The sequence below is a fragment of the Onychomys torridus genome, chromosome 3 (genome assembly GCF_903995425.1).
Source record: "Onychomys torridus chromosome 3, mOncTor1.1, whole genome shotgun sequence".
Classification (NCBI taxonomy): Eukaryota; Metazoa; Chordata; class Mammalia; order Rodentia; family Cricetidae; genus Onychomys; species Onychomys torridus.
In genome coordinates, this window is record NC_050445.1 from 110,459,527 (window position 1) to 110,475,517 (window position 15,991).

Here is a 15,991-nt window from a genome sequence, read left to right on the forward strand (position 1 = left end):
GCCTTCCCTGCCTCTTCTGCTGCATCAGTCCCACAGCTAAAGACCTTGGCCTGGGTGAGTTCCATCCACCTCAGCACAGCAGAGATGCTTCTGCAGATGTGATAAAGTGATCGTCATTGTTCATCCAGCTTGATTTATTAGTAGCATTACGGGGTGTAATTATTCTGTAGTAAAGTATCTATTGGAGAATAATGTCTTCTTGGTATGGCTCCAGATCTAATTGTTCTCCCTCGGGCCTGTCACTTCCTTAGAGAACGAGAGGAACTAGTGAGGAGCAAGGAAACACACGAGAGAAGTGTCCCAGGCCTCTCAAGAACAGCGGAAAGGGTCTGGAGACGTGCTGATCTGTGTCCTCTCACTAGTCCAGGGCAGCCCAGGGCCACCAACCTTTTCATTCTTGGTCCAGGGAGGCAGCAGACCATAGATTTGTACCAGATCAGATCCCACACAGGCAGCCCAGAGAGCCACAGGCTCCTCAGCCACCAGGGATGGCTATTTGGTCTCAGTAGGCACACCCATCTGAATGCAGACAGTCTTGACCTCACAGGCATGAAGCCTGCACCTTCGCATTGAGAACTGGTTCACATCAGGTAAAGCCAGAACAGCATAGTTCCCAAGGGTCCAGCTAGGTTGTGAGGGGCAGCCTATGTTAGGCAAGTTCTCTAAGGGAATTGAACCCAGAGGGATTGGGGACAGTGTGTGTGTGTGTGTGTGTGTGTGTGTGAATTGAACCCAGAGGGATTGGGGACAGTGTGTGTGTGTGTGTGTGTGTGTGTGTGTGTGTGTGTATGTGTACGTATGTACATCAGTCCAAGGATGAAGGCCTGAAAGGTCTCTGGAGAAAGGGAGTCCATGTTGAACAGCTGAAGGAGCTCCAGTCTCGGGTCTGTAGCAGTAGGACATTGATGGGCACACCGGCTCCGAAGAGTGGAGCTTGTTCACATAGATTGTCTTCGCAAGGCAGAAAAGTGTCCTGAACTCTCGTCCTTGGCCATGCTGGCTGACTCCAGACATCCCTAGGTGTACCTCTGCCAAAGAAGTTTCTGGGTGGTCAGGGCATCTTACAAAGGTTCAATCTGATACCCTAAGCAGGTCTCCACCCCATGCTCTGGGCAGACTTGGTACACTGGCCCTGTCCTGTGAACACTCAGTCAGCTCAGGTACATGAGATGTCCTAAGTCGCTAGTGAAGAGAGGTCCCACCTTCTTAGATAGGTGTGAGTGGACACTTACCATCTGAGCATGGACTAAGGCATCTGAGCCCTCTGTTCCTGCTGCCTGTAAAGGTGTCATCTTTCATAGTCAGCTTTACAGAGTTCCTGTGTTTATGTCAGCCTTGGATACACAAGAAGGAGGCCCAAGACCATCCTGACAGTAGAGGCTGAGACTGAAATAGAAACAGGCTCCAAAATAATGTTAATCAAGATCCTGCCAGCAGTGCTTGGCACCCAGGAGATGCAAGCTCTGGGGGCACACAGTCTGCTGTGCTTGCTCTACTGCCTATAGATGTGCCTGAATGAATGGGTGTTCCTCAGAGTAAGTGGTCCCTGGGCCCAGGCTGAGCAACAGTTCTTACTTCAAATCTAGTCATCTTAAATAAGCTTATTTTCTCTGGATACCTTTTTTTCAACTGCTGCGATCAAACACAATTTAATTAACTTACATTAGTAAATGGCTTTCTTTGCTTGGCTAACAAATGAGCCACCCAGAAACTTTGGTACCAGCTTCATTCCCATTTTTAATTATTTTGTGTCTACGGTGATGGAATATACTGTTTTCAATTTTCTCATTTTTCTAATCATTGTTTTTCTGTGAGTTAAGAATATTGTGATGTCAGGGTTTATTGAGTTAACATAAATAATTGCAAGCACAGGGCTTTGCCAATAGGACTCAATAAGACGATGCCCTATACCCCACTGAGCCTCCACAGTGCACCCTTGGAAGCCCATTTCATCTTGTTTTCACATGAAGGGTCCACACTACTAACAGAAATCACTAGTACTCCAGAGGCAGAAGCAGGAGGATCTCTGTGAGTTCAAGGCCATCCTGGACTACATAGAAAAGTTTGCAAGGTTTAAATAAAGTGTCATTCTCCACTAAAGCATAGGTTGCACATGAGTTCCTTCTAAAGAGTACAGGACGGAAAGTGAAAGGCTGAGGAACTCTGCAAACGTGTCACAAGAAAACAAAGACAAACAAACAAATCTCTAGGTGAGTGTTGGGTGGAATGGGCTGTAGGCCATCCTTGTTCCTGCAGTTGCAAGTCCCTGAATGCCTGGTTCAGCCTCTGCCCCATTGCTTCCTTGTAGTAAGGCCCAGAAATAGCTGTGAGCTGCACCTAAGTACAGTTGTGCTCAGGTAAGACTTTCCACTAGTGAACACGCAGCTGTGAGCTGCACCTCAATACGTTGTGCTCAAATAAGACTTTCCACTAGTGAGCACTAAACTTTGACTTTCACTAAGTTTTCACGTATCTTTAAAAACGTTTTTCAGCTCACTAGGCAAAAAGCTATTCTTAATTCACAAGCCATCTAAGAGCAGGTCCAGGCAGAGTCTGACCCTCTGGTCAGTTTGCTGTTCCTTGTCTACGAGGTAAACAGCTCTTGCTGAGGCATGACCTTCCTCTGAGGGAATCCTGGTCACAGCTACAGCTGACCAGCCCTGCTTGCTCCACAGCCCCAGGAAGTGGCTATGGAGTAGGGGCTCACAGAGGTAAAAGCATCTGGGGTGTCACTCAGGAGGAGAAGAAAGCCAAGTCTGAAGGGCTGGAAGCTCTCTAGAGATGCTCCAGAGGCTGGCCTGTCTGGCGGTGGGCTAGCACCTGCAAGTGGGGGAGCATTTAAAGGTGCACTGTTTGAAAGGAAAATGCAAAGAATGAACCACATTTTGAGCACAGAGAAAGAATGACTGGAATGGAAGAGATGGAAGAAGTGCTTACTCACTGAAGGAAAACTGGAATGAACTTGATAAACCAACAAAAATAAGAAAAACAAGAATAATGCTAAGAAATGATGACAAACATACAGAGGACAGAATTAAGAAGTACTTACTATACTAAATAAACTAAATAAATGCCAGCTGTGAAGACAGACTGATAGATTGGGTTAAAACACAACTTTACTGACATGCTATGTCTAAGAAGCGAAAGTAAAAAATAAAGGGTGTCAGGAGACTAAGCAGAAAGACCACGTGAGTGGACAGTCACCCTTAACAGAGGAGGAGCAGTTACCCATCTGAAGCAAAGAGGGGTAGCACATAATAACAGGCACAGTTACAGACCCGGACCGAAAACATGAAAAGTCATCCAGGGAGATGGGGTGTGCATTTTCAGATGCACTGTTCGGCCTCCCTCAGGGCCTATGTAAATAAAAGTGTTAGGTATATAATAGTGTGGATTTGTAAAGATCTAGCAGAAATGATGAGTTGCTAAGGGTAGTGTGTCAAGTTGAGCAGAACTACTGGGCCCTGTCCTCAACAGGCTGCTAGTGCATACAGATTTAGACACACAGCTGCTGTGAGCCAGGGGCCAGAAAAGTGAGTCTTCCTGTGGAGCAGCGGGACGAAAGCCCATGGACGCAGTGGAAAGCAGGCAGGAGAGGAGGAACAGAACTCCACCCAAGGTGAGGCAAGCCCAGAAGAGCGGGACCTTTGAGCTGTGTCTGGTCAGACATGGAAGAATATGGAGGCTTCCAGGTTCTGGGACACAAAGAGGCCACCCAGTGCCCGACCCTGAACCACTAGGGGAGCCAGGCCACCCAGCCAGCACCCAGTGACAGAGTCAGGGACTCTTCTTGGAAGAGGGGATTGGGTGGGCTTAGAAACAGAGTGGCTTTGGTTCCCAGATGGAATCACCTCAGAGCTGGACCTGCAGAGAAGCTGTCCTGTGGAGGCTTCAGCCATTGTCTCACCTGCCCTGCCACATCCTGTGACTCAAGGCTTCCTGACCCAGTTTATCTGGATCACAAGAACTCCCTGGTCTCACAGAACCTGCTCCATCGGGCCACATTTCTCCTCCCTAGCAGTTCTGCCTTCCTTGGCATCAAGAAAGAAGTGAGGCAGATGAGATTTGGTGCCCAGCAGCACCTGCCTGCATGCCCAGCACATCCTGACTGTTGCTGAACTCGGGACACCACCCATCTGACTTCCAGCACCATCCTCCTGCCTCAACACCTGGCAGCTCACATAGCCCCACACAAATGATGGTACACAGGGAAAAGGTCTGCCAGCTCTTACCTCACAATGTGTTTAGATAGAGAACCCTTACAAAAACTAGACAGCACTGTGCACAGCACTGAAGTGGGCCCCAGGGTGTGGTGAGTGGATAAAGAATAGGAAACAAACATAGAAGTGCTGGTACTTTGCCAGCCATAAGTCGACCTTTGTTAAGCCCTGTGCATCGTGACCATACTCACGTGAGCATTGCTTGTGGCTGAAGTGGCAAGAAGCTGCCCCCACTGTGTGTGGCGGGGGAGTCAAAGCAGGCATACTGGCTACTGCAGGTCTGGCCCCATGGCGCCAATCAGAAAGGCCTCAGGCTGGACTTCAGGAGCCTGAGGCATGGACCCAACCAAGTGTAAACATACAGACGCCACCAGGAGCACTGGCCAGCTTTGAAGTCTGACCAGCACTGCCTCAGGCTCCTGGCTCTACGGAGCTCCACTGCTGATGATTTGTTAAGCCTGCCCAGGGCCTGAAGGAACCTACCTGCTTCTTCCTGAGCAGGTTCAGCCCAGGCCTGGGGTTCCTGCGCAGGTCATCTGCAGCACCCCAATCCCTGGAAGAAGTTCCTCCCTGGTCTTTCAGTCTGTCATGCTGTTCTTGCCCACAAGCTTCCAGCCAACAGGGTGGAGGCTGTGCACCCTTGAACAGATGAGCCCCAGGAGGCAGAGGTTATGAAGGTCCACCGCAACAGGTTGCTTTTCTCATGCTCTAACCTGACCATAGCCCCAGCCTCTCTCCTGGCTTCCAGGGTCAGAGTCTGATCGCTGGAGCCCAGCTCCACTGCTTACCCACTTTGGAGACTGCATTCATGTTCAGAGGTAGATGTGGGGTCAGGTGGCTGGACACAGTAGAAAGCCAGCTCTGGAAACTAGGACTGAGTTGGGACACAGACTAGCATGACTGTGGCGAGTCCTCTGTAATAGTGCTGTGGTGGGAGTTGAGAGCACATGTGAGAAGGGCCAAGTGCTGGCATATAGTCAGTACCCTGCACATACTCACCTCCTTTTCCCTGTGGAGGGCAGCTGCAGGAGCCCTCACTTAGGACCTCTTTAGCCCCAACAGATTTTGACCCAGGAGGGACCCAGCTGATGGCTGCACACATAGAACAGGTAAGGAGTGTTCAAGGAGGAAGGAGGCCTGGCCTGAGGGAAGCAACCTTACCAGCCTGAGAGCCTGTGGTGAGCAGAAGCGTAGTGCAGCTATCCCAGGCAGTAGCCTGTTGTGAGGCACATCATTGGCCTACCCCAGACATCAGGTTCTGAGCCTCTGGAGTGTGTTTGATGAGCTGAGACTATTACAGGCTAACTTACTTTCCCAGGGTAAGACACAGGCCTTATGATGAAGTTGCTCATTGCTCACCAACTTTGGTACCAGAAACCTTGTCTTATCCCTACAACAACCTTGAGAAGCAGAGAACTGTGTCTAGTTGTACAGAAGCAGAGCCCGAGGTACAGCATGGTGAGTTGGCTTACCTGGGTGCTACAGTGGTGAGGCAAGAACCAGCCCCATCCCATGGGTTAGCCCAGGGCCTCTGCTTTCCCATCAGGCCATGCTGCTGGGGAGGAGGAGGAAGAGGACTGTTTTCTGCTGGTGCGCAAAGGACACGCCATCATGTTTGTCAGTGTCAGTGACTTCAGGTGGACTGGAAGAGGTGACAACTCAGTAGCAAGGGGCTCCTTCCTCCTGAGACTGCGGATCCCTGTCTTCCCCCAGGATACTGTCCAGAGTGGAAGGGAGAGGTGAAGGCTGGGGGACCCTGCTGGCTGTGAATACTGAGTGTGGGTCCTGCCCTCCTTCCTGTCCAGAAGTCCTGATCACTGCAGCTGGGGTTTCTGGGTATGTTAGATCACCTGCCCCACATGTCCCTCCACCCCCACTTCAGTGTGACATTCACTAATGCAGAGTCTATTCTAATGGTCATTGTGCTGTCAAGTCTTAGTGTTCTGGCCAGTATCAGTGTCCTAATCCTAACAACCTATGTCATGAAACTCTACTGAGGTTCAAAGAAGTCCCCTGCCCCAGGCCATGATGCTATAAGAGACAGGGCCAGAACTCAAGCAACTAGAACCATTTCCCTCTGGGAACACAGGTCCCTCTCTCCTCACTATAATGGAGAGATGGGCTCGGCTCTCTTCACAGTGACTTCCCTTCCTATACAGTGAACTAGTCGAAGCTTCAGATCTTGGGCAATTCCCAAGCCTCATCCTGGGAACCAAGCCCTGGAAGAGAGACACATGTAATGACATAATTATGTGCACCAGCTGCCAAGTCCCTGCTCAAAAGCTGGGGACAATGGGGACTCTCCTGGCATGGTAGCAAGAGCCTGGACTTGGATGCACAGCTGTAACTGCTGAGGGAGCTTGATCCCTCCAGCAACCATGGGCGGGTAGATGAAGCAAATTACTCATGCAAGCAGTGAAAGTCCCCACTTGAGCTATTGTGACCGCTGGCCTGTGTTCAGCATTGTCCCCAGGAACAAGGCCACCAGCAAACCCCACAGGCATTACCTTGGGTTTGACACCGGTGATTGATTCAGAATTCAAGTCCTCTAACTGCTCTGGCAGGGCTTTCCTCCCCGTGTGCTGGTGTCTGCTCTATAGTGTCCTCAAATGCAAGAGTCCGTGAGTTGGGCCACTGGGCGTCTTTGGTGTGGGTAGCTAGACAGGGCAGCCTGAAAGGGGGTGGGCTCCAGGTCCCACTGTGTCTCCAGCTCCAGCTTCCTCCCTCCCTCCTCCCTCTAGACCACTTGTGGGAAGTAGAGCCCCTGATCATAGGGACTGTCTCCTCTCCTGGCAGGGTTTTCCCTGAGCTGGAGCAAGCAGGATTGAGGCTTCTCAGAACCCCTGGGCTGGGCTTCTAGCACCTGAGTCAGCCAGGTAACATTGGCCCAGGGGAACCCAGACACCAGAGAAAACCATGCTGGACTCATTCACAGCAGTCACATCTCCCCTGCCCCTTAGGTCTTGTGAGGAGTACTCAAACACACCCCCCCACACACACACACACACACACACACTCGGGCTCTGAGCATCAGGACTTGACAGTCTGGGTGAAATGGGCTTGATGGCCTCCTCTGCTCTCAGCACAGCCTCAGGAGTAACCACACTCATGGTGCACCCTAGGTCACCCTTAGTCTCCACATGTACTCAGACCACTCTCTTCTATGCCACTCACTCAGTTGTGTAAGGTGATAGTAGGAGCTGTAAGCAGGCATGGCCACCAGTATCCAGGGAATGCACAGGAACCTGGGGGTTGAACTCCGTCTCCACCCTTCCTGGACTTAACCTGCACTTGGGAATGAAGGCACAGAGGTTAATGGGGAACACAGTGAACCTAGTTGGTGCTACTGTGTCTTCTGGCCAAGCCATAAAACAAGAAAGCAGGAATGACAGAGATACTTCTTTTGGATTTAGAATCCTTTTAGCTGCCACTCTTGCCATAGCGGAACTGAGGCCAACCAGCAAGATGGAGCCCCTATAGGCTCTGGTGAAGCCACAAAAAGCCCATTAACTCCACACCTTTACCTGGATTCTTAAAACAATACTGGGCATGGTGGCACATGCCTTTAAAGATTTATTTACTTATTATGTATACAGTGCTCTGTATGCATGTGTCCCTGCAGGCCAGAAGAGGTCACCAGATGGTTGTGAGCCACCATGTGGTTGCTGGGAATTGAACTCAGGACCTCATGCCTTTAATCCCAGCACTCAGGGGGCAGAGGCAGGCGGATCTCTGAGTTCAAGGCCAGCCTGGTCTATGGCAAGCTCCAGGACAGCCAGGGCTACAGAGAGAGACCCTGTCTCAAAAAACAAACAAAAATATTGTGGTAATGTAAGTCCATGAACAGGACTCGCACACAACGGCAGCCTGGCAGGACTGGCGGCCCATCTATCATTGGTCAGCCAGACAAGAACACAGCAAGTGTGGAGCCCTAGACCTTCACTCTGCCTTGTTTAGGTAGCACTAAACTAACATCAGGGACTTCTCTAAAGCTTTTGACAATATCCTGATATTAACAGAATTACTCTGTCCCTTGGCAAGGACCTGGTTTATGGAAAGAGAGAGGCTCCCCTGTCTTTGTGGCATTTGGTTTATAATGGTTTATAGCCAAAAGATAGGAGAGAGGGGCCAGTAAGGAGCTTTCTGATGGTCTTTGCTAATGGATAGCATGCCACCCAGCTCTGTGTGTAGTAAGCCAGGCCTGCAGTCTCACTGGACAGCCAGCTCTGGCCACCGAGCTGCAGAATTGAGTAGGCAGCATCTGGGCTGGAATCAGCTCTACAGTTTTCTGAAGAAGATTTTAAAAAAGAAAACCAGTTGATGGGGGCGTGGCTCATATCTTTAATCCCAGCACTTGGGAGGCAGAGGCAGGAGGATCTCTGAGTCAAGGCCAGCCTGGGCTACAGAGTGAGTTTCAGGACATCCAGGGCTACAGAGAAACCCAGTCTGGGGGCTGAATGGAGGTGGGGGGGGATGACATGACCATTTTTCCAATGCTAGCAGTAGGCCTCTCAGATGAGTCTTGTCTCCCTTGGACATACCACATGAATGATTAAGTTTTGTCCCCAGGAAGCAAAGAGCCATGCATCTTCCCACCCCTTCTTCCCACTCAGTTCCATGTATGGATGCTTGCGCTTTCCCCATCATCTCTGAGGACATGTGTACCAAGCTTTGTGGGATGTGGGGTATAAAGAAGAACCCCTTTCCTTGAAGGAATTTTAATCCTTTGCAGGATTAAATGGACAAGCTATCAGGTTTTAAGACAGGGTAGCCAAGCTCAAAACCAGGAGTTCTTCCTTCCACCTGGGGGTTGGGAAGGGTACCTGAAACAGGATGCAGAGTGGAACCTGGGTTGATAGGGAGGAATCCCCCAGGGGACAGAAGAAGAGCATAGGGGCATGCAGAAGGGTCACTGAGGCTTGGGATCATCCCATCTAGGCCTATTCTGGCTGGCCATGTATACCCACAGATGCCAGCTAGATATCTGCCTTGATGTTGCACTATAGGTACTTAGGAATAATGCAGGTCCTTATGGGAAGAATGAATAGGATGAATATGTTACTGATTTTGTCTCAGTAATGAACTCTTTTGGGAATGGGTTGGTTTTGTTTGTTTGTTTGTTTGTTTGTTTGTTTGTTTTTCTGAACCAGGGTCTTACTATGTAGCTATGGCTGTCCTGGAACTTGCTCTGTAGACAAGGCTAGCTTTGAACTCACAGAGATTCTCCTGCTTTTGCCTCCCCTGGGATTAAAGGCATGTGCCACCACCACCTGGCCAAACTTTGATTTTTTTTTTTTTTTAAAAGACAGGGTCTTACTAGCAGTATAACCTGGGCTGACCTTGAACTTTCTAAGTACCCTAGGTCCTCTGAACACATGCTTATCCTCCTGCCTCAACCTTCCAGACAGCTGGACTCACAAGGCATGTACCACCATGCCCTACTGGTGATGTTTTTTAAAGATGCTTTCAAAGTAAGCTATGAGCTCTTGGTCCAAGGACTGCCTTTCTTAATTCTTGGACACAGTGATGCTAGAGGTAGTCTGAGTCTCAGGTGTATCTGTCCCAGCGATCCTCAGCATCCTGGGCAGCCCTCTAGCCATTGCTTCAGTGTGGAAAGGAGCTACATCATGCTGACTGCTGGTCTGAGTTTCTGAATAGACTTTGCAAAGGGCCTGGCAGGCCTGGGCCAGATCTTTGTGTGCTGCTCCTCAAATCTGACTCCTTTAGGTAGGATGAAGTCCCTGAAGGTGATGAGGAGGGATGCCCAGAGGAGACATGGTAGACAGCCCATAGCAACAAGGACTGATCATGACTTGAACACTTTCAGTCATGGGGACTGCTCACTCTGGAGCCGTTAGGCTAGTTAAGCTAAAATATCCAAGTCATGCCAGACTAGGCTGTAGAGGTGAACAGTAATAGATCCTCCCCTCTTGGACAGGGAGCCCAGCTCTTCACAATGACCATTCCGGGGTTGTGGGGATGGGTTTCTATGAAGCAGCAAGCTCTATCTTGTGCCATTTCTAATTAGGGATGTTCAGGCTGGGCAGCAAGGTGCAGCTTGCTTGCTTGCTTGCATGCTGTTTTGTTTTGTTTGTTTGTTTGTTTTTCAAGACAAGATTTCTCTTTGTAACAGTCCTGGCTGTCTTGGTACTCTCTTTGTAGACCAGGCTGGCTCAGAGAGATCCACCTGCCTCTGCCTCCCAAGTGCTGGGATTAAAGGTATGTGCCACCACTGCCCGTCTAGGTGCAGCTTTCATAAAGCCTAATTTTCATAAAGTGGAACTGCTTCCTGGATGCTGGTGAGAAGAAGGCTGGCAGTGCTGGCCCAGAGGGCTGAGTAGACAGACCCACCCTTCAAGCGCAGGGCTGCCCTGGGGGAGCATGCTGGAGCCATCTCAGAGGGAAAGGAGGAGTTGCTGTGTGGGAAAGAGGCTTGTGAGTTACAGAGGGCTGCACAAGTGGAGATTGTAATTCTTATCGTTTGTATCCAGTTCATCAATCACCAGGAGAGAAGGAATGCGGCGCCTTTTATCTACTGCTAGGAATCAAGGAGAATAGGATGTGTTTTTCCAAAAGGTTTTTAGGGTAAAGGAGACAGTTTCTACTTTTCAAAACAATCTATCTAGGGTGCTTGGCCAGATCCAAGCCTCTTTAGTAGCAATGAGATGTTTCTGCATCTTAGCAGGAGACAGCCCAGTGGCCCAGGGCATGCACCTCAGAAGGGGACAGCCACTAGAAGTGACTGGAAGAAACTGTCCTCTACTTGTGGCTATCAAGAAAGAATAGGTCTGCCTGGTTAGAGTGAAGATAAATACTTACCTGTTTCTTTTCATTTTTTGTTTGTTTCGTTTTTTGGTTTTGGTTTGGTTTTTGAGGGGGTGGGGGGAGGTTCAAGACAGGGTTTCTCCATGTACCAGTCCTGGCTATCCTGGAACTTGCTCTGTAGACCAGGCTGGCCTCAAACTCACAGGGATCTGTCTGCCTCTGCCTCCCAAGTGGTGGGATTAAAGGCGTGCAGCACCACCTGGCTTAGTTTTTATTTTAATTTTGAATAGATAATTCATTCATTTCAAAGGCCAGAATGTAGGAAAGATATATAGTGAAAAATTCTCCAGGCACTCCATGGCCTTCCCCGAGGCAGCAGCTTCGCTTGATTCCATGTACTGCACTCAGCTCTGCTAACGCCCACCCAGTGTCCTATGACCTTCATACCTTTCCCCTTTGTGGTCACGGTGACCAGTCGGAGCCATGCTCCATTTTTCTGCATGCAGGCTGGGACTTTGAATTGATCCAAGGCCATGGCTACTGGACACTGACAGTGGGTAGCCTGTGTGCTGTCACTTCCCACCTGGACAAGCATATCTAAAGGGCATTTTCCGAGAAGCAGCATGCATGGCTGAGAGATCTGTGAGTGCACTTTCCATAGTAGTTGCCAGAATGAGGGACACTTCTTATAATAGGTCTGACTTAGTGGCTGAGCACAGTATCTGCAGAGTGGATTGGTGAGGACAAGAACCAGCCAGGTAGAGAAAGGTCTCACTCCCAGCTGTGATGAAGCTCTTATTGACAAGACTCTAGCAGGCAAGATACAAACGCAGCTAAGCTGGGTGCAGGGACATATGTGGGAGAAGACAGCTCATGGTAGAATCCATTCAGGATGACTGCCCCCCCAAGCCAACAGCTTCATTCATATGTGCCTCTTCTCAGCCTGAGTACCCACAAAGAGATGAGGGGGCAGCCAAGGTCCCCGGCAGGGATGTGAGCCTTGAAGAAATGGGCCTGGCAAAGTATAAGGGATCTTGCTGGAACTAGACGGACAGGGGGCATCATTGAGGGGAGACGGATACTGCATAGTGAGCAAAGAAGTGAGCAAAGCTCCTAGCAAGGCCTGTGGGTAAGGCGGATGCCCAGGTGGGGCTGCTCTGCAGAGCCACAGGAGCCCCCTGAAGGCAGAATATGCCCCAAAGCCACCTCTGCCCCTCGAGATGGCTGACCCTGGAAGACTTGCATCTTGGCTTTAGCATGGGGCTCCTGAGGTTGCCATGACTGTTGGTCCTTCTTAGTGTCTGCGTTAAGGAGTATGGTGAATATTTAGTAGTGGGTCAGACCTGCTCCCTAGTCTGTATACATCATTATATATGAGGTGGGCACAGCACTTCACCCCAGAGTCAGTTTTTAGCGTGCACTACTAATGCCTCCTCTCCTATGTGGGAACAGGTAATGGATGACTACAGCGTGATTGGACGCTCCCTGTTCAAAAAGGAGACCAACATCCAGCTCTTTGTGGGGCTTAAGGTGCAGCTGTCCACAGGGGAGCAGGGCATCATCGACAGTGCCTTCGGCCAGAGTGGCAAGTTCAAGATCCACATCCCTGGTGAGTGCAGTTGCATCTATGCAGAGTGTGGGACAGATGGCAGGCCTAAGCACAGTCAGGACAGCATTGCTGTCCTTAGCTTCTGGCTAGGAAGCCAGTGAGTCCTGAGAGGGTCTGGACAGGGACAAGGTCAGGGTTGAATTTTATCCCACTGTTTACTATTGTGGACACACCTCAGCTTCCTAGTGAAGTAGGTATTGATCTTACAGAGATCTCAACAGAGGAAGGAAGGGAAAGCCTGCCAGGACTGGCACAGCACCATGGTGCCCAGTAGGTTCGAGCAAACTGTAGAGACCATCAGGCTCGGGGCCATGTGCGTGGCTGCTTCTGGAGGGTGGAGCCTCTTTGTCTCTTTCCTGTAGTCATCCCTTAGGTCGTGTGTGTATTTATACAGTCTGCATTTTATTGAAGCCGACTGTGTATCAGGCCAATGCTTGATGCTAGAGGTATGGAGGTTGTTGTGGGAGAGGACAGACAGTGAGCTAATAAATATCCACAGACAGTGCAAGACAAGTACACAGGCCTGAGCTGGGATGTGAAAGGTGTGTGAGGGCCTGAGCTGAAACTTAGCTGGGTGTGGGAGGGATGGCCATCAGATTTGGGGATGCACTGGTGTGGGAGGGATGCAAGTGTGAGGTGGGGATGTGCTACGTGTTTAAGGGCTGCAGGTCTGAGGGTCCTGAGTGTGAGAGATCTGGGGATGTGGGGGAGTCATATACTGGCTGTGTGAAGGCTGCATGTCTGAGGTGATGTTCTAAGTACGCGTGGGCTGGAGATCATTGGTGGGGGTATACTGGGAGATTGAACAGGTAGTGTACAGGTTACAAGCAGGGCTTATTATGCATAATTCCTTATGGCACAGGAGGCACTGAGGGGTCTGTTTGTAGTAAGTAATGCATTATGATCCTCAGTCTTTTCCCCCTACATACTTTGTACTATGACAATTTTCAACTGAACAAAGTTGAAATATTTGCAGGGACCCATCTCCAATAGCACACAGACCGGTAGTCTCTGTGGCTCCAGGACTCTGGGTTGGAAAAGGAAGATAGACATGAAGAGAGGTTTAGATGAAGTGAGCAAGGTCATCATCTTGGTTTGTAATTTCTTGGCTAAATCAACCCTGATTCAAGCCAGGAAGTAGGGCTCATTGGCCACACCTCGGGAAGGCTAGAAGGCTAGGGGACCCAGAGAGCCACAGATAACATTGCCCTCTCACAAAGGATGGCAGCAGTCACCAGAAGCCCTGTCTCTCTGTGCCTCTCTGGGGTTAGGAAGCAGCAGGTAGGCTCACAGTAGAGACAAGGACCACTGTCTTGTATAGCCAGCTGGGCACACAGCTCAACTAAAGCAAAGAGTTCACAGCCAATTCTCCATCTGCTCCACAGCGCTTTTGAGTCCCCACTGTGTTGTCCCTGTGTCAGGCTCTGGAACCACCAAGGTGAACACAACTGGGGTGACTGTGTTCTTGGAGCTTGCAGTGGATTGCAAACTTGTCATCAGGTACCACAACAGTTCCACAAGATCACTGGTTAAAATGTTGCCAGCTCTGGAAGTCTGGAGCTGGGAATCCAAGATGAGAACGTGGGCAAGGCTAGTCTCTCCTTGGTTTACAAATGTCCTTACTCCTTGTGTCTTCGTGTAGCCATATCCCTGTATCTGTCTTAATCTTGTGTAGACATCAGTCATATTTTATTAGAACTAACGAAGGTTTCCTGAAAAGGTAGCATGGCTCCCACGACTGTGCCCAGAACACACACAAGCCAGTGGGCATGCAGCAGACAGTGCATCCTGTCATGGCATCAGTGCCCATGACGTGTGGTGGTGAAGAGGATGGTTAAGCAGGTAGAGTCAGAGCTTGGTATCCAGTCTCACCTATGTGCAAGAGCCAGGTTCATGGTCACTGGTGAATCACAGCTCATCAGTGGGCCACAGGAATGTGTATAGAGGAGCATCTTTGATGCCTTTGGAAGTCAGGGCCAAGGCCTGAGCCGGCAGATGCGGCAGAGCCTGACTAGAGATGCCTTGCCCTCCATATGCTCCTGGAGGTAAACAAAGAGGGAGGAACTGCTGCCCCTCAAGACTTTCTGCACACATCTCCTCCTGTGCTCCAGCTATGGCCTGTGTCTTGGTGACACCTGAACCCAGTACACTGATTTTAGCTCTTTCCCAGGAGCAGACTGGTATAGAAAACTTCAGGGCTAGCTTCTTAGGGAAGCCCTAGGGGAAGGGGTCATGGGCGAGGGCATATATGACCCTCCCCTTCCAGAGGAGAATGGGAGGTGATGAGGAAGTTCCCCAGGCAACAGAAGAAAACCATCCAGGATAGAAGGAACAAAGAGTGCTAAGTCACAGAGACTGGACAGAGTGCAACATAATTTGAGAATGTTGAATAACAACAGGGTAATAGTCATTGACCATTGTGTCATGTGAGACATTGTTCTAAGTGCTTTCTGTCTTGTAGCCGTTTACTTTGGTGTGTCCAAAATGCTAGTTTTTAAGCAATGGTACTTCTGTCCCCCCAGCAAGGTCTTACAGGAAGTCAAATAGTGGTGGGCCCCAGGATACTCCCTGCTGCTCACTCTCTGTTCCAGCCCAGAGGTTTGTCCTTAGAGAGTGAAAAGAAGTAACTTGTACTTTGCATCTGGTCTTGCCAAAAACTGGCTATCTTGACTTTGGGTCTGGGTCCTTCTGTCATGGGCATGCCCTGTACCCCCAGTACCTTCTCCCTGGGTGCCAGTGCCCTGCCATAGTCTGCACAGTACTGGGCCACAGCCTTCCACCTGATATCTCAGGGCACAAAACTAGGTTTCCCTATGCAGAGCTCTGTACTCGGCACATTAAGACAGACACTTGCCTCATTCACAGAGAGCATCAGTTATTGGCCGGTGGTGTTGCTAGCCAAAGACAACCTCTGCTAGTTACATGTCAGGACCACAGAAGAGGCCTGGATGGGGAAGGACGGATGGTATGCTCTATACAACCATTGCTGGTGCTGGGCATCAGCTTCTGCCCAAGATGTGTTACAGAAATCAGTTTTCCATCTTGTAGCAGCCCTCTGTAGTGGGCTCTCAGAGAAGCTGTCACTCACTTCAGATCTGAGGATACGACCATGTTCGAATCTTGGAGGCTAGACAGGTACTGGGCCCTCCCTGCTAAAGCAGAGTTCTCAGCATGGTGTCTACAGGGCAGTGCCAAACAGTCAACGTACAACATGTTGGCAGTAGCTACTGCACCTATAAATGTCAACTTGGTCGTTTCTTGGGCTCCGTCCTGTTGGGATACCTGAGGGCCAGGTAAAATGGTCACACCCTTCCTTAGCAGTCCCCAGGCTGAGGAGCATTCTACCTACAACCCTCACCGTCTACAGGTGACAAGGTGAACTTGCCAGGTCAAGTGC

At 50.0% G+C, this 15,991-nt stretch overlaps 1 protein-coding gene across 2 annotated transcripts in view; it reads left to right on the forward strand.

Moving 5' to 3' along the window:
* Nucleotides 1-15,991, forward strand: part of Eefsec (eukaryotic elongation factor, selenocysteine-tRNA specific) — a 213,437-nt gene that overhangs the window by 167,232 nt on the left and 30,214 nt on the right. For both annotated transcript variants that reach the window (XM_036182168.1, XM_036182170.1), the window contains exon 6: nt 12,438-12,594. In XM_036182168.1, coding sequence (XP_036038061.1) covers nt 12,438-12,594 — 157 coding nt within the window. The remainder of the gene's footprint in view (nt 1-12,437; nt 12,595-15,991) is intronic.